Source organism: Mixophyes fleayi, chromosome 9, assembly GCF_038048845.1.
Source record: "Mixophyes fleayi isolate aMixFle1 chromosome 9, aMixFle1.hap1, whole genome shotgun sequence".
In the NCBI taxonomy this organism is placed as follows: Eukaryota; Metazoa; Chordata; class Amphibia; order Anura; family Limnodynastidae; genus Mixophyes; species Mixophyes fleayi.
This window is the reverse complement of record NC_134410.1, coordinates 124,930,465-124,957,918: the sequence shown is the minus strand read 5'-3', so window position 1 is coordinate 124,957,918 and position 27,454 is coordinate 124,930,465. Positions and strand designations below refer to the sequence as shown.

The following is a 27,454-nucleotide window of genomic DNA, read 5'->3' as shown; positions in this document are numbered from 1 at the left end:
GATTGCTCCCTGTATTGTACAGTATATTGGTCACTAGAATGCTCCCTGTATTGTACAGTATATTGGTCACTAGAATGCTCCCTGTATTGTACAGTATATTGGTCACTAGAATGCTCCCTGTATTGTACAGTATATTGGTCACTAGAATGCTCCCTGTATTGTACAGTATATTGGTCACTAGAATGCTCCCTGCATTGTACAGTATATTGGTTACTAGAATGCTCCCTGTATTGTACAGTATATTGGGCACTAGAATGCTCTTTGTATTGTATCGAGAGGACTAGAATAATATCTTGCCAAAGAGGGCTGGTAGATGTTGTTTTTAATTATAACTCTGACATAACACCTTTTTATATCTTTTACTGGTTATCCAAAGGTGAAAACCCTCATTAATATGCACTTACCATGAATTAACATTTTCTAATATCCTCACAAGAACCATTTGACATGATCCTAATTCTTTGTTTCACCTTCTCTGTTGGTACGTTGTCTATTGCCTCCGACATAATATGTAAGCATGAGAGAAGACAGATTCAGCAGGAATTCTAGTAGTTGCAAACGATGAGATGATCCAAGTCCCTATAGACTCATAGAGGGGAGTCAGATCATTACAAATACTCCTTTCCGTTTTGACACCAGGGGGTAAATGTATGAAAGTCCGATTTCTGCAAGCCGCCGGAAATCGGCGACTTTGCAGTGAAAATTTGCCTTTACAAGCCATCGCCGCTTTAAATTTTCACTGCAAAGTCGCCGATTTCTATATCCACTATAGAGATAGACCAGATAACGTTAGACTGTGCGTCGCTTCTTGGGACCCACCAGGTTTTTTTTTGGTTTTTTTTGAGGCTCCGCTTCTCTTCAAATATTAGTTGAGCACTCTGCGCGCTTATAGGTACAAAATACCAGTCTTGCATTAAAACACGTGCACAATACTCGCATGTATAAGGCCATTATTTCCATTATAATTGTAAAATAAAAGGGGCTTAAAACTATGGAACATTTTAATTATTCTGTTCAAAAGTCACTAGAATGATTTTTAGATTAAATCATTCATAGAATCACAATTAAACTGAAACTTACACTTTTCCAAATTAATACAAGTGACTTCAGCAAGGACCCAATTTTTCCGTGGCTTAATGAATTATACAAAAGGCCTTTGCGGGCATGAACATGTCACAGACGGCCCTGGGGCACCCCGACACCCCAACATTTCCCTCTCCAGTGGCCCTCTTAGAATTCGCTCAGCCCAATAAACAGGCTACACCCTCCGGCACCCCTGCTATGCTGGGAGTATTTTCAGACTGTCAAAATGCAGGTTAATGTGTTTTGATGTATACTCGCACTCTTCTGTATGTATATTGCTGATTTTATGAGTCTTGCTTTAACTGAGTGACTCCCCATACAACACCAACCTACCATCTCACAAATTCTAAATTATCTTTCCATTTTCTACAAACCGCAGCTTGAAGTCACCCATTGGCGTATTTTGTGATGTAGTAGACAGATTTTTTTTTTTTTTGGACTTAAACGACAGCTGTCAGTTACACACAGTGAAGGCGGCCATTTTGTTGGAGGCCTGTTAAGCTGACCAGCAACATCAAATGAGGCAGATCATTAGTGATTCAATGATACCCGTTTCCTACACAGAGTAGAGGCTGAGGTCTTGTGGGACGGAGCCAATATTTATGAGAATGTAGTCTGTCCATTCAGTAGGAACGGGTGACATAATTGTGGCACTTGAGTACTGTAGTACATATACGTCACACAGTCTGTGCTGTCATTGGTTACGCTAATCGCATTGCGCTTGTTATATTCCAATCGGCTGCTTGGAGTTCACAGATGATTGACAGCACAGACAGCTAATGGCATACGCGGCCCTATCACAGTCCTTGCACACAGAAAGTACTCTGCTCTGGTATTTCAGAGAATTAAATGCAATTTTTATTTTTTTTGCAGAATTTATTGGTAAATTGTCCCACCCAATAAACAAATTAAAGCCCCCCCCACTCCACCCAATAAAATTTGAGTTTGTACATATTGCACAGTGTTATCCAGTCACAATTTAGGGTTAGTAACAATTAAAACGAATCACAAGAGATATTACAAAGTCAGTTGCTTCTTTTAAGATAATCCCAACCGACAGAAGACTACAAGTCCAGCTCGGTCTCCTATCCTTCCGGCGACCGCCGTAAAGCCCCCTCCCTCCCTCCAGTGTCCCTACTTACAAACATTCAGTGTGAATACAGGATATCAAAATATACAGAACTTTATAGAGCGGCTCCGAGACCGCCCAGCGAGCGGTTTTCAGTCTGTCGAGTCCACGGGTTTGGCAAAGGGTTGTCGTACGATTCTACAAGCTTTCCACCCACGTGTAGGCTTGATTCCTGCGCTCTCTCTTTAAGGTCAGAACTTGCCGTTAGACATGTGCGTATCGAGGGGATACAGAGAGGCAGCATCATTAATTACACAGTAAATAGTAGTTTCTCACTTCACCCCCAACACTGCGGGAGACAAACGCCAATGAATGTACAAAGAAACGGAACACACAACTGATCAGAACATACAAACATTCGTTATAGAACTCACACCCCCCCCCCTGCCAGGGAGGCACTTCTAGAGAATGGTTACTTGGCATTTGTGGAGATGAGGAAACGACCCCCCCCCCCTCTCCTTGTAGAAGACCAACCCTGTTCTGCCCAGATTGTGGCAAAAGAAGGTGGGTACTTATTGCACTTAAAAAATGGAGAGGCGATGATAGGGGGCAAAGCCCATTAATTGGGGACAATTTCTCTCCTGCTTCACAACCCCACACAAGTAGTGTTATTGCTGAAGAACCGATCAGATGGTGCGGATTCCCTGGTTCTTCCTGGTGGAAGATCTGTCTTCATTTGTTTGCTATGAAGTGGGGGGCTTCGTACTGTGGCGCGAAGGACGCGTCGTCATCCAGTGTCAGACTAATGTCCCAGGCGGGGTGCCCTCGGCTGACTGCTCTCCCTGCGATCGGTTCAGCATAGTCCCCTGGCTGTACAGGTCCTCATCAAGATACTCTGAGAAGTGTCTGGTGTGGCAGGTAAGTGACAGATGAGGGAGGTGGAAAGATGGAAAGTTTGTGGGGTGGTGAAGCGAGTGAAGCGCGAATCGCGTGGTGGGATAAAACCGGGAGCAGATAATATATAGGAATGAGGAGAAATTTCAGCAGCAGGTTGATATTAGTAAAAGGGAACAAAAAGGTGGGAGGGAAGAAGTATAAATATGACAAAAGTGGGAGAGGAGTAAAATAAAAATTACAAAAAATAAATCATGGTATTTGTTTTTATTAGACGTAGGGAAGGGACAAGGAGGGGATCGTGCAAAATGAAGTCAGGATAACGACATGGGTGTAAAATGGGGAACATATTACACAGTGGGTGGAACAGGAAGAAAGGAGAACGGAAAAAGGGGGGGAAAGAAGTATTAGAGATTACCAAAGCAGCTACACAAACGGAGAACTTAAAAGGGCATGTCCAACCCCAATAAAAAAAATAAATCTAAGTAATGACCATCCCAAGTCACTATTTTTCAAATATAAGACTTGTTATTGACATCACCCACTTTCCCCCACCTCTACTTTATTGTGATTGGCTGGCTTATCATTTGGTAGAACCAATCGCAATATCATACCGTTCTATTTTGTTTCTTAACATTATATTTGAAAAAAATGTGTTTTATCTGTGATGGCAACTGTGTAGGTCTTTAATACTACTGAAGGCTGTAATTTAATAAGATTCCTAAAGTTATTGCAGGGCCGGAAGGACCAACGAGGAGCCAGCATGCACGAAGAGGAGGAGGCTCTAGTAGAGCATTTCATACCTGCCATGCAGAGGGGCCCCGGTGAAACTGATGGAATGTGGAAGAGGGGATCCAGACTGATAGTGTCCATCATGGTACCCAGTGCGATAGTATCGCTGATATTGCATGTGGGAGGGAATAGGGCCCCTTTGCACTCCCCCAGGTGCTGCTGAATTACGCAGGTACCAGTCCCGAAGTCCCTCCAATGCCAAAGCTTTGTGAACATTCCTCTCCATTGTCTCTGGTGGAGGAGCCCGGGGCTGGCTCCGAGACCGCGGACCTTGATGAGAGCCCTGGGGAGCAGAGCGCTGTTGGAAGCCATCGGAATGCCAAGGCTGCTGAAAGTGGGTAGCGTCAGTCAACTGGGGACCACATGACTTATTGCGGGCAACAGTCCTGCGCTGTTGGGTTTCGGCGCGGCTCCGGAGGGCTGGACTTCCTGGATACCCATCATAATAACCATCTCTTCGCGAGTAATGGCTGTTGCCTTCAGGTTCTGCCCACCAAGGAGCTTCAGGTTCCACCCACCAGTGGCCTTCAGGCTCTACCCATCCTCGTGTCTGCTGTTGTTGCTGTCGCTCCAGATAATAATCTAGTAATATCTCCTCATAAGGAAGCCGAGAGTTGCCACTAGGTGTCCGGGGATCTGGAGATCTTGCCCCCCTCTGTTGGTGGTGGGACGCCGGTGGACCAGGCTGAGGCCGCTCACTCAGAGCCTCTGAACTTTTGAAGGAAGGTTTTCCTTGTGTCTCGGAAGGAGGAGGTCTCTCGATCAGAGCTTCGGAACTGTTACTGCGCCGGTTTCGTGCCGATTGGGCATTTGTGCGGTCACTGGGGAAGCCCACTTGAGAGTCTTGACTTCCAGACCATTGTCTTTGAGATAATCCAGAACCCTCCGACCTGGGAAAAAAAAAAAGGGATAGTCAGCTGGTGTGGCGGAGATCCATGAACTCAACTTTTGGTCATCACTATATCTGAGCGTTGGGAGATCTGTGATGGGACGACTGCAGTATCGAGTGGCATTACCCACTTCCATGATCTGGCGGTACCCACCTTAGCGCAGAGCTGCTGCAGGCATTACGACTCAGTATGGGTGTGGCGGGGACACTCCGACCTTCTAGGCTGGACAGACTCCGAGGAAAGGAGCGAGTGGGGCTGTGGGTAAGAAAAGAGGTCCATTAAAACATATAGGTATTGTATAATGCAGACGAATAAACAATGGGGGAGATTTATGAAACGGAAGGCCATAAACAAAGCAGAAATTGGTGCAGTCAATACAGCTCCCGGCCATACAACTCCCAGGCAAATAGGTATAGTCTATGCACACCATGGTCATTCTACTCTACTCCATACAGGACCCGATCATACAGCACAGGTTCAAACTGCCTCCAGCCATACAGCCCCAGGACAATCTGCTCTAGTCTACATGACACCATGCTATACAATTCTAGTCCATATAATACATTTCATATATATCACTTTAGCCTAACAAAAGACATTACAGATATAACATATATAACACTAAACTATGCAACCCCCGGCAGTGTACAGCTCCCACCCACGCAATCCCCCGGCCGTGTATGGCTCCCACCCCCCCCCCCCCGGGCCGCGTACGGCACCCACCCACGCCACCCCCCAGGCCGCGTACGGCCCCCACCTACGCCACCACCCGGGCAGCGTACGGCCCACGCCACCACCCAGGCCGCGTACAGCCCCCACCCACGCCACCACCCGGGCCACGTACGGCCCCCACACGGGCCGCGTACGGCTCCCACCCACGCCACCACCCGGGGCGAACAGTTTAAATTTGTACGCAGATTAATCCTCTGCACACCCCCCAGACCTGGTCTCAGCTGTCCTGCCCCATCACCCTCACCACACCTTGCCGCACTGGCCATGGAGTTGCGCCGGTTGCGGATCTCGCAGTACATTTCCATGGGTGAAGACTTCCACCCAACCCTCCTCTCTGGACTGCTGGAAACGGCACGGGAGTGTTCAGAGATCCGACTGGTGGGCGCCCTTATTCCGGAAGCCAGAACATCATCTACAGGACAACAGCAGAATTAGAAGTGAAATCAGTGTCCTCACCACTGCTAACAGTCAGTAAGTTTACTACACAGTCACGCCCCAGTACACATGTAGTCAGTAACACTGACTCACCGTAACTAGCGCTCTCCGATAATGAACTGCACTCTGATTGGTAAGCTTCATCTGTAATGAGATAAAGCAATGATCACAAGTCATATACCCATATCAAAGACACACCCAATACCCAGACCAGGTGCCACACCAAATACCCAGACCAGGTGCTACACCCAATACCCAAACCAGGTGCCACACCCAATACCCAGACCAGGTGCCATACTGGCACACCCAATACCCAGACCAGGTGCCACACCCAATACCCAGACCAGGTGGCACACCCAATACCCAGACCAGGTGCCATACTGGCACACCCAATACCCAGACCAGGTGCCATACTGGCACACCCAATCCACAGATCAGTTTCCACTCCCTTGACCGGGTGACGCATTGGCACAATCACTCACCCAGCAGACTGTGTGGAACTCTGTGTGTGGGTCTGAGTCCCAGTTTCCTGCGCAGGTTGTTACTTTGTTCCTCTAACTCCTGAAGTCTGCGCAGAGCATCCAGATAAACCAGCCTCCGCTTCCTGCGCTGCTCCACGGTCAGCTCCGCACTCTGTTCAGCTGCCACGCTCAGCTTCCGGGCTGCTTCCGCCATCTGCAGCTGCAGAGCAAAGTCTCTCTCCAAGCGCTCTAGCTGCACCTCCTGCGGGAGAAAGCCAGCACAGGTTATTGTGTGTGTGGGGGGGGGGGGGGGGGAATCTCAGAGATAGTATACAGCATATCAACAAACGCAACTTTATTGTACCCCACCGAAACAGCTGTAATACTATAAATAGTCACTAGATGGCAGTCAAAAAAGACGATAGAGTTGAGCGGAATTTTCAAAACCTTTTCCGCAAAATATTCGCCTCATTCTATGGCCTCGGAATTTTGCATGTGTGTCCAGCGGAATCTGGCCTAGACTACAGATTGCACAACATGCAAATTTACAAATATAGTGCAGAATGACATAATGCGGAACAGTGAAGCAAAATCGGAACAAAGATTGTACTGTTGAAATTTCGGACCTCTGGGATACAGCCGGTTCTGCTACGACGCTGGAAACGATAACTTCCTTCTGTCCTAATAATCTATATTACATTACCAGAGTAATTATGGGGAAGTCGTTTTATTAGACTGAAGAAAGAGCAGTAATGGTTTATAGTTCATATAGTGTAGGGAACGGGCAGGAGTGTGAATGGTTAGAAATATAGGGGGTAGTTGAGTGGGAGAGGGCCTTGTAGGTGAGGGTGAGGAGTTTAAAGAGGGGAAGGGGAGCCAGTGTAAGGCTAGGCAGAGAGGGGAGAAAGAGGAGGAGCGCCGTGAGAAAAAAAATAAGTCTCGCAGTCGCAATGAAAATACAGGGAAGGGGGACGGGATGGGAGTGCTGGTGCCCGGTGAGGAAAAGGCTGCTGTAATCAAGTTGGGAAATAATGAGTACATGGATATGGTTTTAATAAAATTCAGCTTAGGATAGTGAAACGTTATAAAACGCAGCCCCGGTGTTCACTTGCCATCATCATCATTTATTTATATAGCGCCAACATATTCCGTAGCGCTTTACAATTGGGGACAAACATAGTGAACTAATGAACAAACTGGGTAAAGCAGACAAAGAGGTGATAAGGCCCTGCTCGCAAGCTTACAATCTATGGGACAATGGGAGTTTGACACATGAGGTTAAGTCTACATTTGCAGTCGGCCCAGCCAGACTGCAGAGGTAAAAGTGACTCATAAGCTAAATGATCCTGTCACACAACAATGTTGGTCAAGGGCTAGTTGTACAACGGGTGGTAATAGGGTAATGTAGTGAGGTTAAGAGGGTGGTTGAGAAATATTATAAGCTTGACTGAAGAGGTGGGTTTTCAGAGAACGCTTGAAAGCATGTAGACCAGAGGAGAGTCTTATTGTGCGAGGGAGAGAATTCCATAGAGTGGGTGCAGCCCGAAAAAAGTCCTGTAACCGGGAATGGGAGGATGTAATGAGGGTGGATGAGAGACGCAGATCTTGTGCAGAACGGAGTTGCCGAGTTGGGAGATATTTTGAGACAAGAGAGGAGATGTATGTTGGTGCCATCATGATTACTTAACACAACTGACGCTCAAACAAATATTATTGTAGGAAAAAAAATAAAAAGTGAAAGAGGAAGCTGGTCCCAAGGTAGACAGCACTCTGAAACCACTTGTTGCACCAGGATTTGCTGCTAACTTCTACTATTGAGAATGTTCACACTAACGACATGATTAAACATATAAAGAAAAATAAAAGTGGAATTAGAAATATGATATCTACTACTTCAGCTGTAAATAAAAGGGATAAGATGAGGAGGGGACAGTTATTATTCCGCTCACCTCGGCTCTCGTCACAGCTGCTGCGCTCATTCTAAACGCCCTCTGTCTCCTTGTGACGTTCGGGGCTCTCTCGCCATACTCCAAAGGGTACTCAGCGGGCACCTGTCCCGTCAGTTCCTGTAGGGTGCGAGGGAAAGCGTTATATAAACTAAGGTGGCGAGAGGGTGGGGGTTGGGCGATTACACATTACTCTTGCTTTGATGGGGTCAGTCAATACAGCTAGAAGGAATCAGTAAGACCGGACAGGGCAATAACACATGCATTAATCACAGCGTCATCCCCGGCAGCCCCAATCACACTAGTGGAAGCAGCATCTCTCTGAGACATTAGCAACAATCATGTACGCAGGGCAAGTGTTAACTTGCAAATATATCCCAAATAGCAGACACCGAGGAGTAAAATAACGATAATTAATAACAAGAAAAGTCATCATTTCACATTTAGGGGTAAAGGATCACAGCCCTGTAAAGACTCGGATAGTTTTAGAGCTTTAGATAAGTTTACTGTCAGGCTCGGATTAGGGCAGAGAGCTAATGTTACGTCTAGGAATAAAGCTTGTGGAATTTATTATTCCGGCTAATGATAGGGTTATGTAACGGATGGGATTATAGCTGCTAGTTTGAGGTTTAGTTTTCTGCACTGTTTTTTTTTTTTACCTTTTTAGTTTGACCCAGAAAAATACCATAGTTCCTGCAAGGGGTCTCTTGTCTGCCAAGTACAAGAGGGCCGGGATAGACTTGTCAGGGGTTGGAATGGTCAGCCAGCTATCCTATTTTCCCACTGTCCTCAGTGGGAGAATCATACGGACAATGGGCCACACTTAATACAATTGTCAGAGAGTGGGATCATTCCTATACTGGGGCCATAGGCATACCGAGGGGGGTTTCCTAGTGCCTGGAAACCCCCCACAAAGCCTGGGGCACTGTATAATTAAGGTGGCTGGACCCTGCCCCCGCTTCACACGCCTCTGCTTGAAAAGGGAGAGCTGCGTGCACCTAACAGTAGTGCACGCAGCATTGCCCATGTATATTATGGGGACAGGAAGAGTTGGAGAGCAGCCAAGCACTGTCTAATATTATAGCCCCGCCCCCATGCATGCTGGTCACGCCTACTGGCGGCGTGATGTGGAAACCCCCCTGTACAAATTCTGGGGGGCTACAATTGACACTACTCTGAGAAATCGACCCCTTTAGGGCACCCAGGGATAATCCTATGTACCCTCGCCTGTCCCTGGCGACCCTCCCCTCCTCTTCAGCCCTGCCTGAAAACCTTGGGGTAGTTTGAGTGGACGGCTGTGTGGGTTTGACCAATCACAAGCCACAAACAAGACATCGCGGCTTGCGACTGACCCTCCCGCTCACATAACCCAATTTACCCACAGTTTGAGTTGGCAAAATAAATAGATTTTCTGGTCCTGTATTGTAGAACAAGCAGACCCTGGTGCTAGGGGAAGGGGTGCCCTGCATGACCCTCTCTTACCAGGTGACTAATTTAAACATTTATAGCGATAAAAAATAAGACTCACGGCCTCCTGCAAGCACAGTCTCCGCAGCTCGTTCACTTTCTGCCGCAGAGACTCCTGCAGATCTTGCTGTTTCTCTGCCAGCTCCGAGATCAGCTGAACTCTCTGCTTGGAGGTGGTATCAAACAGGGCACCGCCTGGGGAGAGAGCAGGAGGAAACACATAAGGCCAACGTGGAAAGAGCAACGTAGAAGTGGGTTAAAGCTACGGAAGACGTCCTTTAGCTGTATGGTGGGTTCTGGGAACACCAGTCCGAAGGGGGAAACAAGAGCATGCGATGGAGGTCAGATCACAATTCGGATGAGAGCATAGTTTTAGCAGTGGTATTTTTGGGTGCAAAGAAAAACAAACCAACAATAGATTCGTATTCCCAATAGTCTGGCGTCATGGTTAACGCAGCTACATTCTAAAAGTGAGAGTCAATTCGGCGCAAGGTGTCTCCGGACAGTCAGTGAAGACACCTGGCGCTGATGTTACGGCAGGAGACTCCTACCGTAACTGTCGGCAATGTGCACAGCTGGACAATGCGGTAATGTCTGTGCGCCACATCACCGCCAACTGAATCTCCCCCTAAAGGGCAGAATCAAATTAGCTGAAAGGTGCTTCTAGACATCACCGCGATGTCCCGGCTGTGAACCATCATCACCATTTATTTATATAGCGCCACCGACTCTGCAGCGCTGTACAGAGAACTCACTCACATCAGTCCCTGTCCCATTGGAGCTTACAGTCTAAATTCGCTAAAACACAGACAGACAGAGAGAGCGAGAGAGACTAGGGTCAATTTTGATAGCAGCCAATTAACCTACTAGTATGTTTTTGGAGTGTGGGAGGAAACAGGAGCACCTGGAGGAAACCCACGCAAACACGGGGAGAACATACAAACTCCACACAGATAAGGCCATGGTCGGGAATTGAACTCATGACCCCAGCGCTGTGAGGCAGAAGTGCTAAACACTTAGCCACCGTACAGCCGGCTGATACGGTAGAGAGACCTCATCCCATTTTTCTCCTCGCATCTCTACAGGACGCGAGAGAAACGGAGACGAGATCTTAGTAAAAACTCTGACATGGGACACACTGCATCGCCTCGCTCAAACTGAATTCCCTCCCCTAAGAATGAATATTACTAACGCCAATAAAATTACAAATTTAAGACTAGCTGTGTTCCTCTTACCTGCTGTAGTGATCCCATAGGGACCTTTCACCTCCATGTTTGTCATCCAGCTTCAGTCAGTGCCGAGGGAAGCCTACAGGGAGAGGACAGGCCGGTCAGAGTAAGCACTTGTGAGGGGGGAGAACATTGCAGTACACCAGGAAGAGAGATAAGCCACAATGGACAAATTAGGAGAGAGGGGGAGTGAATACTACAGAGCTACATGTCTTATGTATATTTTGCCAACACGTAGCAGCATTCTGCACTGACAATAAAGCTTATTTAAATTGAAATGAGAGGAGAAAGGAAAATAATGGATGAAAAAAGTGGTCGGGGGATGGGGGAGAGGAAGAGTTAAGCTCTGCACCAATAATCTTTTGCAAAGTCCAACTCTCACCCCCTTTCTCTAGCAGCACCAAATGTCCCATCTGAAAAGTAATAAACACAGCCAATAACTTAAAGGACATCGGATTTGCAGACAAGAAAATAAGTACCCGATAAAAAGAGGCAAAAAGTATTTATTTGTGTTGCCAACATTTCGTGACACAAAGTGAAACAGACTACGGTAAAGAGATGAGGTGTTGGTGGTACAGCCGGATGCACACACCTCGGCCGGCTTTCAGATGCAAAGTAATATGAAACAAAAACACAACTATACACAACACTAACACAACATACAGCAGGTCGGGGGTGGGTGGGGGGGGCGAGACATTACATTATAGAAAATCTAGGAGTGGGTTAAAGGTTTATGGGATCCATTCAACACGGATTGAAAGATGATCGCTTTTTGGTCTGTGGGCATCTGCTAATTTACTGTGTGATGACCACGGTGCCTCAACAGTCCAAAGAGACAGCAACAGTCCCAAGAGACAGCGGAACGTAAGTGAAGCAGCAGGATCCAGAGAATGGACAACGAGGAGGGAAGGGTCTGCGCACAGCACTCTAAAACTACTATAGTTCACCAGCACATTAGAATAGAATCCAAATATCAATATCTAAATATATGGAGGGTTATAACAAGGTGCAGGAGGGAAACATTCTACAAAGGAAGAGAAGTACTAGAACACGAGGACATGTACTGACACTGGGGGGAAGAGAAGTATTAGAACACGAGGACATGCACTGACACTGGGGGGAAGAGAAGTATTAGAACACGAGGACATGCACTGACACTGGGGGGAAGAGAAGTATTAGAACACGAGGACATGTACTGACACTGGGGGGAAGAGAAGTATTAGAACACGAGGACATGTACTGACACTGGGGGGAAGAGAAGTATTAGAACACGAGGACATGTACTGACACTGGGGGGAAGAGAAGTATTAGAACATGAGGACATGCACTGACACTGGGGGGAAGAGAAGTATTAGAACACGAGGACATGTACTGACACTGGGGGGGAAGAGAAGTATTAGAACACGAGGACATGCACTGACACTGGGGGGAAGAGAAGTATTAGTACACGAGGACATGTACTGACACTGGGGGGAAGAGAAGTATTAGAACACGAGGACATGTACTGACACTGGGGGGAAGAGAAGTATTAGAACACGAGGACATGCACTGACACTGGGGGGGAAGAGAAGTATTAGAACACGAGGACATGTACTGACACTGGGGGGAAGAGAAGTATTAGAACACAAGGACATGTACTGACACTGGGGGGAAGAGAAGTATTAGAACACGAGAACATGTACTGACACTGGGAGGAAGAGAAGTATTAGAACACGAGGACATGTACTGACACTGGGGGGAAGAGAAGTATTATAACACGAGGACATGTACTGACACTGGGGGGAAGAGAAGTATTATAACACGAGGACATGTACTGACACTGGAGGGAAGAGAAGTACTAGAACACGAGGACATGTACTGACACTGGGGGGGAAGAGAAGTATTAGAACACGAGGACATGTACTGACACTGGGGGGAAGAGAATTATTAGAACACCGGGACATGTACTGACACTGGGGGGGAAGAGAAGTATTAGAACACGAGGACATGTACTGACACTGGGAGGAAGAGAAGTATTAGAACACGAGGACATGTACTGACACTGGGGGGAAGAGAAGTATTAGAACACGGGGACATGTACTGACACTGGGGGGAAGAGAAGTATTAGAACACGAGGACATGTACTGACACTGGGGGAAGAGAAGTATTAGAACACGAGGACATGTACTGACACTGGGGGGAAGAGAAGTATTAGAACACGAGGACATGTACTGACACTGGGGGGGGAAGAGAAGTATTAGAACACGAGGACATGTACTGACACTGGGGGGAAGAGAAGTATTAGAACACGAGGACATGTACTGACACTGGGGGGAAGAGAAGTATTAGAACACGAGGACATGTACTGACACTGGGGGGAGGAGAAGTATTAGAACACAAGGACATGTACTGACACTGGGGGGGGAAGAGAAGTATTAGAACACGAGGACATGTACTGACACTGGGGGGGAAGAGAAGTATTAGAACACGAGGACATGCACTGACACTGGGGGGAAGAGAAGTATTAGAATACGGGGACATGCACTGACACTGGGGGAAGAGAAGTATTAGAACACGAGGACATGTACTGACACTGGGGGGAAGAGAAGTATTAGAACACGAGGACATGTACTGACACTGGGGGGAAGAGAAGTATTAGAACACGAGGACATGTACTGACACTGGGGGGGAAGAGAAGTATTAGAACACGAGGACATGTACTGACACTGGGGGGGAAGAGAAGTATTAGAACACGAGGACATGTGCTGACACTGGGGGGAAGAGAAGTATTAGAACACGAGGACATGTACTGACACTGGGGGAAGAGAAGTATTAGAACACGAGGACATGTACTGACACTGGGGGGAAGAGAAGTATTAGAACACGAGGACATGTACTGACACTGGGGGGAAGAGAAGTATTAGAACACGAGGACATGTACTGACACTGGGGGGAAGAGAAGTATTATAACACGAGGACATGTACTGACACTGGGGGGAAGAGAAGTATTAGAACACGAGGACATGTACTGACACTGGGGGGAAGAGAAGTATTAGAACACGAGGACATGTACTGACACTGGGGGGAAGAGAAGTATTAGAACACGAGGACATGTACTGACACTGGGGGGAAGAGAAGTATTAGAACACGAGGACATGTACTGACACTGGAGGGAAGAGAAGTACTAGAACACGAGGACATGTACTGACACTGGGGGGGAAGAGAAGTATTAGAACACGAGGACATGTACTGACACTGGGGGGAAGAGAATTATTAGAACACCGGGACATGTACTGACACTGGAGGGAAGAGAAGTACTAGAACACGAGGACATGTACTGACACTGGGGGGGAAGAGAAGTATTAGAACACGAGGACATGTACTGACACTGGGAGGAAGAGAAGTATTAGAACACGAGGACATGTACTGACACTGGGGGGAAGAGAAGTATTAGAACACGGGGACATGTACTGACACTGGGGGAAGAGAAGTATTAGAACACGAGGACATGTACTGACACTGGGGGAAGAGAAGTATTAGAACACGAGGACATGCACTGACACTGGGGGAAGAGAAGTATTAGAACACGAGGACATGCACTGACACTGGGGGAAGAGAAGTATTAGAACACGGGGACAAATGTACTGACACTGGGGGGGAGAGAAGTATTAGAACACAAGGACATGTACTGACACTGGGGGAAGAGAAGTATTAGAACACGAGGACATGTACTGACACTGGAGGGAAGATAAGTATTAGAACACGAGGACATGTACTGACACTGGGGGGGAAGAGAAGTATTAGAACACGAGGACATGTACTGACACTGGGGGGAAGAGAAGTATTAGAACACGAGGACATGTGCTGACACTGGGGGAAGAGAAGTATTAGAACACGAGGACATGTACTGACACTGGGGGAAGAGAAGTATTAGAACACGAGGACATGTACTGACACTGGGGGGAAGAGAAGTATTAGAACACGAGGACATGTACTGACACTGGGGGGGAAGAGAAGTATTAGAACACGAGGACATGTACTGACACTGGGGGGGGAAGAGAAGTATTAGAACACGAGGACATGTACTGATACTGGGGGGAAGAGAAGTATTAGAACACGAGGACATGTACTGACACTGGGGGAAGTAGGTTCAGAGGTAATGTGAGGAAAAACTACTTAACCAAAAGGGTAGTGGGTAAGTGAATAGTCTCCCATCAGAGGTGGTAGAGGATAATAAAGTACAGCAATTTAAACATGCTTGGGATAGACATAAGGATATCCTTACAAAGAATAAAACAGGGTTTGAGACTCCCATAGATTAAACAATGGGCAGACTAGATGGGCCAAGTGGTTCTTATCTGCCGTCAAATTCTGGTTCTACGTAATCCTACTTTAGACACTTATCCTTCAGTAAACGTTGACATAAGAAATGTATCTAGAGTACAGAACAAGAGAAGCACTTTTAAACATTGTCAGGGATAAAACTTTAAATAAGGACAAACCGTCAGCCACCTTTTGGGCAGCAATGTGTATTTTAAAGCTTGTGGAGGCAAATTACATAGCGCAAACGGGGCGCTCGGCAATAGAAACGGCACTTTCTACCCATAGTGCACCTCTATTTGCGCAACTGTATTTGAATTTCCACTAGTGCAGGCCAGTTTACAGAGACATATGTCCGCATTTGCGGAGGAGGAGGAGCGGATCACACAGTCAATAGCGGACAATTGAGCACAAGGCGTTTTTACGCCGGGCAGGCGGATTGCAGGAACGGGTTTTCAGTTTTACGGCGAACTTCGCAAATGACCTCATGGGTATTACGGAGATAAATAATAAACGTGAATAACTACCTATCCAGCAGGAGATTGGTTACACCCCTTTGGGGAAAGCGGATTAAAAAGCGGATTAAAGAGCGGGTTCAGAGAACGGAGATCCTCTAACGTGCATCGCTCTGCTGTAGAAACTAGTGTCTGAGCCAGTCGCTTGCTGTCTCCTAGGTAACAAATGCTCTGTACACATAGGTAGATTCCGATACAAGGGAGCAGCAAGTGCTATGCTTTTTCATTTGAGACTTTTGTCCAACATTAACACCTCTGTAGTCACTGGTCAAGGAGGAAATACTCCATTACCCTCCACCACCAAACAGTGTTAAAGTAGAAAGAAATCATAATTGGTTTTACTTTGATGCCGGAATAGCAGCCTCTGGTCCCAGTCACTGTGGGGCTTCAGGATTTAGTGACAATGTACTTGGCTGAAATGCTAGAGGTTGGTAATTTGCATTATGTAAAAGAACAGTCCCTTGCCCCGGGCCAATGCTTCTCTGTACAACCCTCTTCCTAGAACCCTAAATACATGGAAACACTCACGCCTCTGGTTAAATGTACATAATATGTAAATACAATGATTACCATACAGCGTTAGGCTTAAACCTATGGACATTTCCACACATCCGAGACTGCATATTACACGGAAAACACATATGCTTTGAAACAAACATACGATACCTATTCCTGTTCAATTGTAGCCCCCTGAAATCAGAAGAGCCTACAAGTCTTCCTCTGCAGTCAACAGCCAATGATTCTATCACAGGAGAGCCTGTCAGCTTCATGGGGCAACTTCAACACAACTGTTACTAACCAGCGTACACAAGACGTAACATGCAAGCTTCATACTGCACCCTGCGAGTCTGCCAGCCTCACCAGACAACCCGTCTCCGACCTAGGAGCTTGCACCTGAATCACTAACGAGCTCAGGCAGCCGTGCCACTTAAAAGTATGGAACAAGTAAGGAATTGTTGGAGAGAGATCAAGCTTCTGGTCTGTCCAACTTCATTCTGATACTGGGAGGTTAAGGTATAAACCAAAATAGCAAAACTCTCAGAGCACCTCCTCATTAAAACTATTCTGTCACTCATTAACACAATGCATTCCATTGTTTATGGATGGTAACCCACGCCTAACCACTGCTCGCAAAGCTATTTCTAAAATGTTCCCGTCTCAAATGACACAAATAGGTATTGCAGCATGCCCCCACTCTTTCCCATCAAGACTACTGTCACCTGGACCTAGCAGAGGCAGCCAATGAGTGAATGGACAGATTGCATTCTCATGAATATGGAGAATCTATCCAATGCACGGGTCCCGTTTCAGGTCACTGCTCGGCCTGAGTCTACAGGATACACTGACCAAGCATTTAATGTTTATTTTTCACACAAGAGGCTGCAAAATTGACCGGTTCCAAAGGGGGGAGGTGCGTTTGGGACATTTTTCCAATATTATTTCCACTAATCACTCTAATGCACGAACAACCAATTGTAACAGCACACTAATTGCGATTTAAAAAGTGATCACTCTTGTGAGACTGCGTTCGTACTTGTTACTGAATGATCGTGAAGGGGTTAAAACTGATAGATGAACTAAAGGGCTGGTTTTGCTCAAAGGAATCTTTTTTTTTTTTAAAAAGTTACATTTAAACCATCCAATTTGTACTGAGCACTTTATAATCTGAAGCAATTTAATGCTTCTTCCTGACAACCATGTTATGATTTTGGACACGCTTTAAATAACACCTATATGAGCAGGTCATGAATCAGACCTCACAGCTGCTCAAATTTCAGCGGGACAGTCCCGAATATAGGGGCTAGACGGGATTGTGGGTAACTAGTAGTGTCCCCATCACACTAAAGGGGTTTCTTCAGATCTGTGCAATCTGGTTGTAAGATCTGATCTAGCCATCTCATTTTTCTGTGCAGAATGATAATATGCAAAGACGTTAACTGTAAAGCAGTAGATATATAGCCAGATTTTACACACCCCATGTGTTATTTTCGGTCTGGAATTGGTTGGATGTTGGTGGGGGTTAGGTATGTGTAACCCAATACATTTTTTTTGGGGGGGGGAGGTTGCATGGTCAGTCCTCTACCCTTCGAAAGGGCCGCACATTACATGCAATTTCAGTAATAAAGGTAAAAATAATACATATAATTAAAGAAAGACACCTCGCACATTACTAGCAGGGAGGTGCACTCTGACACATCTTGTTGGACCTGTTTACCATGTTCATATTATTGTAAACACCAATAAAACAGTATTTCTTAAAAACACAACAAGAAAGCACCACCAATTCCGCAGCGCTGTACAAAAAAACTCACTTGCATCAGTACCTGCTCAGTTGGAGCTTACAGTCTAAATTCCCTAACATACACACACAGACCGAGGGAGACTAAGGTCAATTTGATAGCAGCCAATTAACCCACCAGTATGTTTTTTTGGAGTGTGGGAGGAAACCGGAGCACCCGGAGGAAACCCCCGCAAACACGGGAGAACATACAAACTCCACACAGATAAGGCCATGGTCGGGAAAGCCCACATTTGCGCATGGAGCTTCAACGCCACTTTGTAAAAAAATAAAGTTTTGAATAATATTTAAATATATCTAAAAACAAAAAGTGAAAAAAAAAAAAAATGTAATTCATGCATGAAAAACTAGTTCCTTATATCAATGTATTTGCCGTCCTGAGATGGATCCAACAGGACAGGTATTGTGGCAGTATAAACAGCACCATTAACTGGGCTTCCTCATGCCAAGGCACAGGAAACATCTGCCAGCTAATTGGCGTCTTGTCTCCTTACGTCTTAGTGCGCCTGCGTCATTAACCGGTCGGTATAACCAACAGGTCTATCAAAGTGCCAGTATCGCGCCAGGAATCCCCCTAACCCCAAACACATACAATATACTGAGTATCACTCACCGTGTATGATCCAGCAAACAGCCATTCACCTCTGAATCTAGGACCAGGAGAGAAGACACAGCATATTAATATTACATATTCTCGGTACAGATTAGGACTCAGTGTAGTAATATTGTATAATTTATAGTACTGTCAAAACTTTATTAAAAGGACCACTCGAAGTTAAACAAGAGAAGTTGCCTACATGAGTAAACTACCAGAACATTCAGAAAAGTATTATAATGCAAGATTCTCAAACTAATTGATGGACAATGCAAGGAGCCTAAAGGATAGTAGAATGACAGAGAGTAGGCACGTTCAAAATGTCTAATCGAAGACAACCGCTGTCAAACCAACTGCGCCAAGATGAAGTTGCAACATTTTCAGCCATACGTTGCTCCACACTTGGGGGGGGGGACTGCAAGTTCCAGCATGCCCGGTGCAACCAACCAAGGTCCGATTTTTTTTCAGCTATTTTAAATCGCGGGAGATAACCGGCGATTTGAATCCCAAAGTCGCTATATGTATTAAGTAGCGATTTTTAGTCTGAACTTCAAAAATCGTTGTTCATCTCTCGCGATCTGCGACAATTTCAAACTCTCCCGTGTTTAGCTGAAAAATCGCCATTTAAAAGACAAGACTTCTTTCTGATTGCTTGCAAGTTTTACATGCAAAACTGTCGATTTTAGGCTCACCAACATTATTTAAAGAAAAAAAAATGCGTGGGGTCCCTCTCTAAGATCTATTAACCCTAGCGGTGCCAGCCTAGTGCTGGTTGCGTGAAAATCAAGTGGACCCCACGCAATTTTTTTCCCAGATTTCTGCGCAACCAGCAGTAGGCTGGCAGCACTAGGGTTAACAGTGCTTAGAGGGGGGACCCCATATATTTTTTTGTTAAAAACAGACATCTATTTTTAAACTTTTGACAGCCGTCGGGCCCTGCGGCTGTATAGCCCTGCAGAGTGACTGCGATGTGTTCGGCAATCTTGCATCTAGAAAGCAGCGTGTTGTATCTGTCGATTTTTATTTGAAACTCGGTCAGGTTTGCAAAATCGCAGCTTCATACATTTGGAGATTTGTATAGCTAGGAGTAGGAAGAGAAATAATAAATCAGGACAACGATTTGCCGCCAATTTGAAACCAGAGATTTTTACAATAACTCATCTCTGGCGATTTTACATCAAATCTCAGGTTAATACATCTAGCCCAAGAAAATCGCGGGATTTTCACTATCGCAGCTCGATACATTTACCCCGGGACTTTCCATCCACTACATGTGCAACTCTGGAATTTTTAAATATCCAACCCTGTGACTCCACCGCTGCTGCCAACGATACCAACCACAGGTCACATGTATCACTACGTGCCGTGACCAGCGCATTATGTAACGTTCACCTACATTATCTGGAGGACAGGTTCTGTGGAAGAGTAGAACCTGGTGATTCACAAGGGCAGGTCTTTGAACGGGACGTCAACGAGTTTCCAGGTACAAATAAGAGCCTGTGTTGCTGGCAGTGTCCAATGTACTGATGTCACCAGTGTAATTGCACAATTATAATTCCTACACTCCCCGCCTGTTAATATCTCTCTATGAACACACCTAAGTCGGTTCCACCACACAACTACCAGACTTCAATAAACTCGCTGCTCCCTCCCCTCCCCCCAACACTTCCTCATCTAATACCCTCCCCTCCCGATTCATACACTGTCTGCAGGTGGGGGAGACTTTAGTGTAGCAAAAGTCACATCGCGATGCAGAATGCTGAGTTGTTCATGAACAAACAGAGATCGGTAACACAATAGCACCGACGATCCAGTTGATCCTTCGCCGCGGTGCGTTGTTTAACCGTTACAAAGTACTGACACTTGCTTTGGATTTAAAATAAACATGACATTTAATTACTTAGGTGTCAATGTAAAATGAGGAAATAAGGGGGGGGGGGGGGATAGATTTGTGTTTTTATTTTTGTTGATTGTATCCTTTCATGCCCTAACATTTTGTCCTGCCCCATCCTGTGGGCTCTACGGAGAGAGACGCCAACATAGGGCACAGTTAGTTAGCCTCTAACTGCCTCTGGGTAGTGTACACCTGCATGTTGTCCCAACTGTCCGTGCCAATGGAGCCTAAGTGGTTCATACGACCCTGACCCAGCGCCCATGTAGAGGTCAGTAGGTTCATCCCAGGGAACCAGGCCACCTTCAGTTATTAAGTCACCCTAAGCTCTCTGGGTAAACACGATGAGCTCACTTCACAAGGTCACCGTCAGCTCTCTGCACGATGTCACCGTCAGCTCTCCAGGGGACTGCATGATGTCATACCACGTGCTCCATCCCCGGCAGGACTGCACTCCCCTGGCCTCACCAGCACAGGTTAATACCTGGACGGTGTCCAATCCCTGCAGGAAGTGTCAGTGATATCCACAGTTCTTACTCAACACACAGGAGCACACAAACACCCAGCAAGTGGGGACATGCCAGGCCCGGCTCGCTGACTCACTGAGCAGCTGCTTCGTCTCCCTGGCCAGAATACTATCCAGGTTTCCTGTACAATATATCCCTATCCCCCCAGGAAACTCCACTGTCCACATCTTACGTATACAGTTTGTGGTTTTTAAATGAATATAGATTTTCTGGGGGGTGAGGGGACAGGGGGGGACAGGGACCAGCAGAGCCCAGAATCATCACTGGTTACAGAACGAAGGGTCACTGGCCGGAGTGACAAGGCTCAGTGCCGAGTGATCCACTAGCCAACCTAGGATGCCGCTCAGGGCCCGGTGGGCATTGGGTGGCCCAGATTACTCCTCTCTCTGTGTATTTTAGCAAATGGAGAAGGGAGAGGGGACCAAAACTAGTATGTTGCCTGGGGCCCCAAGGGGGCTTCAATCAGGCCCTGGCCTGGGTTTGAGTCTTTGGTACAGGGTGCCGAACTCATTTTTTCCTTAACATTTTTTTTTTTTTATTGGTTTACAGCAAGTTATTTAATGTACTTCAACTGGGGCCCGATTCATTAAGGATCTTACATTAAGAAGTTTCTTATTTCAGTCTCCCGGACAAAACCATGTTACAATGCAAGGGGTGCAAATGAGTTTTCTGTTTTGCACATAAGTTAAATACTGACTGTTTTTTCATCTTCTACTCCTCTGACAGTAATGCAGTCCTCACTTATGAGAGCTGGTCCGCTAGTAACAGGAAGAATATTGTCTCTCTGGAAGGAGTTGAGTTACATTACACAGGATCAGTTCTACAACCACCTGGGTCCCATCTACAAATTATGCTGCAGAGAAGAATGCTCTCATTGTGCCACAGACAGATCAATATGAAATAACATCTAGTGCCACATCCAGGGCTCCATTTGCTGCTTGCATTTCATTCTTAAGTTGATGCAAATTTTGCAGGGCCTGAGGCATTTATATAGTCATCCTGCACCGTTCCAGGAACTATGAGACTCTGGGGTTCAGGTAACAGGGGAGTGTTCCTGGCAGGTGAGGGATCACCATTGGACATATACAGGGGAACGGTCTGAGAAGGGGACTGTCCCTTTAATATCTCCAATGGAAAGTTATACTCACAGCCTTAAGTTTCTTAATAGGCAGTTAGCTGCGGACAGATTTCTAGGGGGTATATTTACTAAACTGCGGGTTTGAAAAAGTGGAGATGTTGCCTATAGCAACCAATCAGATTCTAGCTGTCATTTTGTACAATGTACTAAATACATGATAGCTAGAATCCGATTGGTTGGTATAGCCAACATCTCCACTTATTCAAACCCGCAGTTTAGTAAATATACCCCCCTGGTCTTTTCAAACTTGTTCTTAAATACAGGTGTACAACCCAATCAATGTCTCACCAATATTCCTTAACGCGCTGTTAAACAGGGTTTCGGGGGTGTCCTCTTTTATTAATTAGGCTAAAGACTAAGGAGAAAGTAGCCCCCCCATCCCTTTCTGGATGCGCCAGGTAAAGGTAAATTACGTTGCTCCTCTCCTGCCGACTACCAGCTATAAGGATATCGCTATCTGCAAGTCTGGGACGTAAAGCAGGTGGGGGTGGGGGGGGGGGGGGGGTGTAGCTGGGAGTAGGGAGCACTCGGCTAGGAAGGGGGAAGGGGGGAGCAGATGGCCCCTCAGCCCTGCCAGCCCCTGACTTTGAAGGACCTGACCGCACAAAGTACTGTATCTCTCTCAACTACCTCAATTTAGGTATATCCCGCTACCTATGGTGAGCTACCCATATGGCAATACAAGGTCTTTTTAGGGGAGGGGGAAGAGGATTTGGGGTGTGCCCAAACAGACGGGCACCGTTTTCTGATATCTGGTTTCCAGCCATTGACTGTATATCCCGTTTAACTACTTATGCAATTCTTATCATCTTGATTACTGGCATTTGTTGTATAATTTCTTCTTCTGTAAACATAAATAAAGTTCTTTAAAAAAAAAAAAAAAGTAAACAAAAAGGTTAGGTTATAGCTGTCATTTGTTATAGCCCAGTTGATTGGTTACAGCACATTTGGGTATTTTGTACCATTTTATCAAATAAATCCTAAGTAGCTACAAGGCGAAAGCGACCCAAAATTTAAAAGTGTAGTTTTAGGTAATATTAACGATGTTATTACTGTAAGAAAACGTCTACACATTGGGAGTCACTTTCACGTGTTCAGAATATTTCCCCCGAAACTTGAAATAGGACTTCTGTCAGAAATCACCTACTGAAACTTAGAAACACACTGTTGTTGCCATTAGACAGGTTGTGAATAACAGACATTCCTTAGTAACATCTGTAACCATGGAAACAATGGAAGTCTCCAGTTTGTTTCTGTGGTTACAGCTGTTGCTAAGCAAGTTCAGTTATTCTCAAATGGCAGCAACAGTGTGTTCTCCATTTTTATTACATCATTTCAGGAAAAAGCCCTATTTCAACTAAGAGGAATTATTTCAATATGTCTTAGTACCCATTATAGTGATTTTAATTAGGCGACAAAATTTTTCGAGTGGCGTAACCCTTTAAAAAGAGCGCCGAGAATTGGGTTTAATTCTCTGCATCACCTTTAAGAGAGACCTGTGACCTCAGTAATTGATATTCATGGTATGTTCAGGATTACCTCAACTGTACAGAGCTTCATAATGCGTTGGTACTTTACAAATAAAGAGTAGCAGTAATATTGACTGCAGTCGATCATCCTCTAGCTGTTGGCTGGGTTACAAGTATACAGGGTCATTCCGGGGTTTTTATCCTAAGCTGTAAGATTTTGGACGGTTCTTGCACTCTGGTGGTGCCAGCAATTTACAAACAATATCCACCAACAACAAGCAAATACGTCCAGGACAGACCTATAGATAGCTTTAGAGGACTTCTAGAGTCGATACCATTAACGCAGCACCTAAATCGAGTGCCCATGCAGAACAAGAGCAAAAGCTTTCTCCAATACGAACACAAGAAGGAAGATCAGCTAATATAAATTGTGCCCACAACACGTAAATCCTCAACATCAAGATGCCGCTTAGCCTACACCTTAGGACACGGTTATTTTCCCACGCTCTGCACATTGTATCTTCCTTGGACCCGACGCATTTCGCACATTCTATCGTCCATTACTTGCTCCTATTCCTTGTTATATCACATTTACTACACATCTTCCGCAGTCTAATCTCTCAGACCTGACCGTTCTCATAGATAGTTACAGATGTTTCTAAAACAAAAAAAAATGCCCTTTAAAAGCTCTTAAAATTGCTTAAGTGGAAAATATTGAAAAATCTCAACACACACATCAATATCAACACTACCTAAAGCAGACTGAGCAAATAGTGCAAAGGTCTCTGATATTCCCCAAGTGTACGTACATCTGTTCACTGGGTCTTGGGAATGGTGCAGTTTAAAAAAGGACAGAATTTTGGACGGCCAAGAGAAAAAGAAAAAAAATAATTAATCTTATTTCTTGTTTATAAAACTACAACAGCTTCAAAAGCTTCAGTGGAAGCCAAAGCGAGACAGGTAAGAACTTGTAGCAACTAGTTGTGATGCACTGAGACAGGGAACACGTAGGGCCCGATCGTGCAGATATCCTATACTCGGTTTTACATTTTGTCTAAGCATCCAGGAATGTGGAACATGTGATTCACAACCTGTCAGTCAAACAATAACTAGATGAGCGATTACCCTGACTTACAGCATATGATGAAACGGTTGTAGCTGATGTCAGACTGACAAGTCCATTATGTCTCCACATCCGCAGGACTGGGGACGAGTGTAAACATTGTGTCTGACATGTAGAGCGGCTGGTACATTCAACACAGACGTGTGTGTGTGTGTGTGTGTAATTATATATATATATATATATATATACACACATATATATATATATCAAATACAGTTATCTGTAGAAATAGTAGGTTCTGATATATTTATGTTTCACTGTTCATGAGGACAACTGGTGTATTATATAAGGAATAATACACTCTCTGCTGTAATTATTATGGATAATTTAAAGCCACCTCGGATCTCAGTGACCTGTACAAGTGCCCTCAGCTGTCAGCCTTGTGACTTTATATGGTCAGGGAACATTCCTCTGTGACTTGCAATATCCTTATAAAGTACAGTAGGTGTCCATTATTCTGTATATTATACACACAGTAACATATAATCTATTAGCTATATAATTATCATACACAGATAAAATAATATACATATGACAAACACGCAGGTGTGCATTACACACATGCAACCTATGTACACACAGACATACACAATGCATTATTAGTACAAAGTGTAGGTTTCAGGTAAATACACAGCACACAGGCTGTTCTAAAGAGTGTAAACACAGGCATGTAATATACATTGTATCAGACAGATACACAGTAACCGGGTGCACAGCACACAATCATATTATATATGGTGTGTCAGATAGATGCCTGGTAAACATAAGATCTCTGATACACACATATATATATATATATATATATATATATATATATATATATAGTACATAACCATATTATATACAATGTATCAGATAGATGGCTGGTAAACATAAGATCTCTGATAAATTATATACATAGACATATTATATACATATATCACACACTAAATAACACAGGCAGCACAATATATGACATAGCAGACAGATACATGGTAAACACAGGCATGCTATATACAATGTATCAGACATATATCACACACTATAGAACACAGTATATGACATATCAGACAGATACATGGTAAACACAGGCATGCTATATACAATGTATCAGACATATATCACACACTATAGAACACAATATATGACATATCAGACAGATACATGGTAAACACAGGCATGCTATATACAATGTATCAGACATATATCACACACTATAAAGCACAGAATACACATCAGACAGTTACAATGTATCAGACACTATAGAACACAGAACACACAGCATATGACAGATACAATGTATCACACACATACATGAGCCCGGCTCTGATCTCACCTCTCCGGCCGCAGGTACCAACCTGCTCTCTCTGCTCACACAGGAGCTTCCAGCGGAACGTACCATCTCACCATTCATCCGGGGGGAGCCAGGGCTAGGAGATCAAACCATTCACTGGAGAGGTTGTCCTCGATCTCCCTCCCCCAGCAGACCTGTCTGTGCGGTGGTACAGTCCGACCTCAAGGTTCTGAATTCCAAAAATTCCAGAAATGGGGAATTGACCCCTTCAGTGCCAGAGCCCCACAGACACCTGGGATGTGCACAGCCAGGGAACCATGGGGGCAGGTACTTAACCCATTCACTGCCAGAGCTCATGGGGGCAGGTGCTTAACCCATTCACTGCCAGAGCCCATGGGTACAGGTGCTTAACCCATTCACTGCCAGAGCCCATGGGAGAAGGTACTTAACCCATTCACTGCCAGAGCCCATGGGGGCAGGTACTTAACCCATTCACTGCCAGAGCCCATGGGGGCAGGTGCTTAACCCATTCACTGCCAGAGCCCATGGGGGCAGGTGCTTAACCCATTCACTGCCAGGGCCCATGGGAGAAGGTACTTAACCCATTCACTGCCAGAGCCCATGGGAGAAGGTACTTAACCCATTCACTGCCAGAGCCCATGGGGGCAGGTGCTTAACCCATTCACTGCCAGAGCCCATGGGGGCAGGTGCTTAACCCATTCACTGCCAGAGCCCATGGGGGCAGGTGCTTAACCCATTCACTGCCAGAGCCCATGGGGGCAGGTGCTTAACCCAGTCACTGCCAGGGCCCATGGGAGAAGGTACTTAACCCATTCACTGCCAGAGCCAATGGGGGCAGGTGCTTAACCCATGTAATGCCAGAGCCCATGGGTACAGGTGCTTAACCCATGTAATGCCATGGCCCATGGGAGCAGGTACTTAACCCATGTAATGCCAGGGCCCATGGGTACAGGTACTTAACCCATGTAAAGCCAGGGCCCCAGATACATTTTGCCCACTTGCTTCCAGACCTCATGGGAGCAGGTGCTTAACCCATTTAATGCCAGAGTCCATGGTTACAGGTGCTTAACACCTTAATTGCCAGAGACCCATAGACACAAGTACTTAACCTATTCGATGCCAGGGCTGCCAGAAGGACCAAGTTATTAACACACTCACTGCCACAGCCCATTGGCACAGATATTTAACCCATTCACTGTCAAAGTCCACGGTCACTGTTAATGAATCCTTTCACTAAAAAGATGCCCATACCTCAGGCAATAGTCTCCCAGGCCAGAGACCTACAGGCTTAACCCCTTTGCTGCCC

General features: G+C 45.5%; 1 protein-coding gene across 5 annotated transcripts in view; it reads right to left on the bottom strand.

Annotated features, from left to right (window-relative positions):
• Positions 1-1,995: 1,995 nt before the first annotated feature.
• The window catches only part of CCDC120 (coiled-coil domain containing 120), a 71,906-nt gene continuing 46,447 nt past the window's right edge, over positions 1,996-27,454 (bottom strand). Inside the window, exons 1-11 of one of the 5 annotated variants that reach the window (XM_075185539.1) lie at positions 26,170-26,258; positions 18,725-18,761; positions 11,005-11,077; positions 9,831-9,964; positions 8,306-8,422; positions 6,378-6,618; positions 5,989-6,039; positions 5,710-5,872; positions 4,882-4,983; positions 3,850-4,728; positions 1,996-3,058 (exon numbers count right to left, since the gene is read on the bottom strand). In XM_075185539.1, the coding sequence (XP_075041640.1) occupies positions 2,950-3,058; positions 3,850-4,728; positions 4,882-4,983; positions 5,710-5,872; positions 5,989-6,039; positions 6,378-6,618; positions 8,306-8,422; positions 9,831-9,964; positions 11,005-11,050 (1,842 nt within the window). In that variant the 5' untranslated portion in view covers positions 11,051-11,077; positions 18,725-18,761; positions 26,170-26,258 and the 3' untranslated portion in view covers positions 1,996-2,949. Of the gene's footprint in view, positions 3,059-3,294; positions 4,729-4,881; positions 4,984-5,709; positions 5,873-5,988; positions 6,040-6,377; positions 6,619-8,305; positions 8,423-9,830; positions 9,965-11,004; positions 11,078-16,673; positions 17,014-18,724; positions 18,762-26,147; positions 26,259-27,454 lie in introns of those variants that run through there. The other 4 variants (XM_075185540.1, XM_075185541.1, XM_075185542.1 and 1 more) reach the window with 4 other exon arrangements.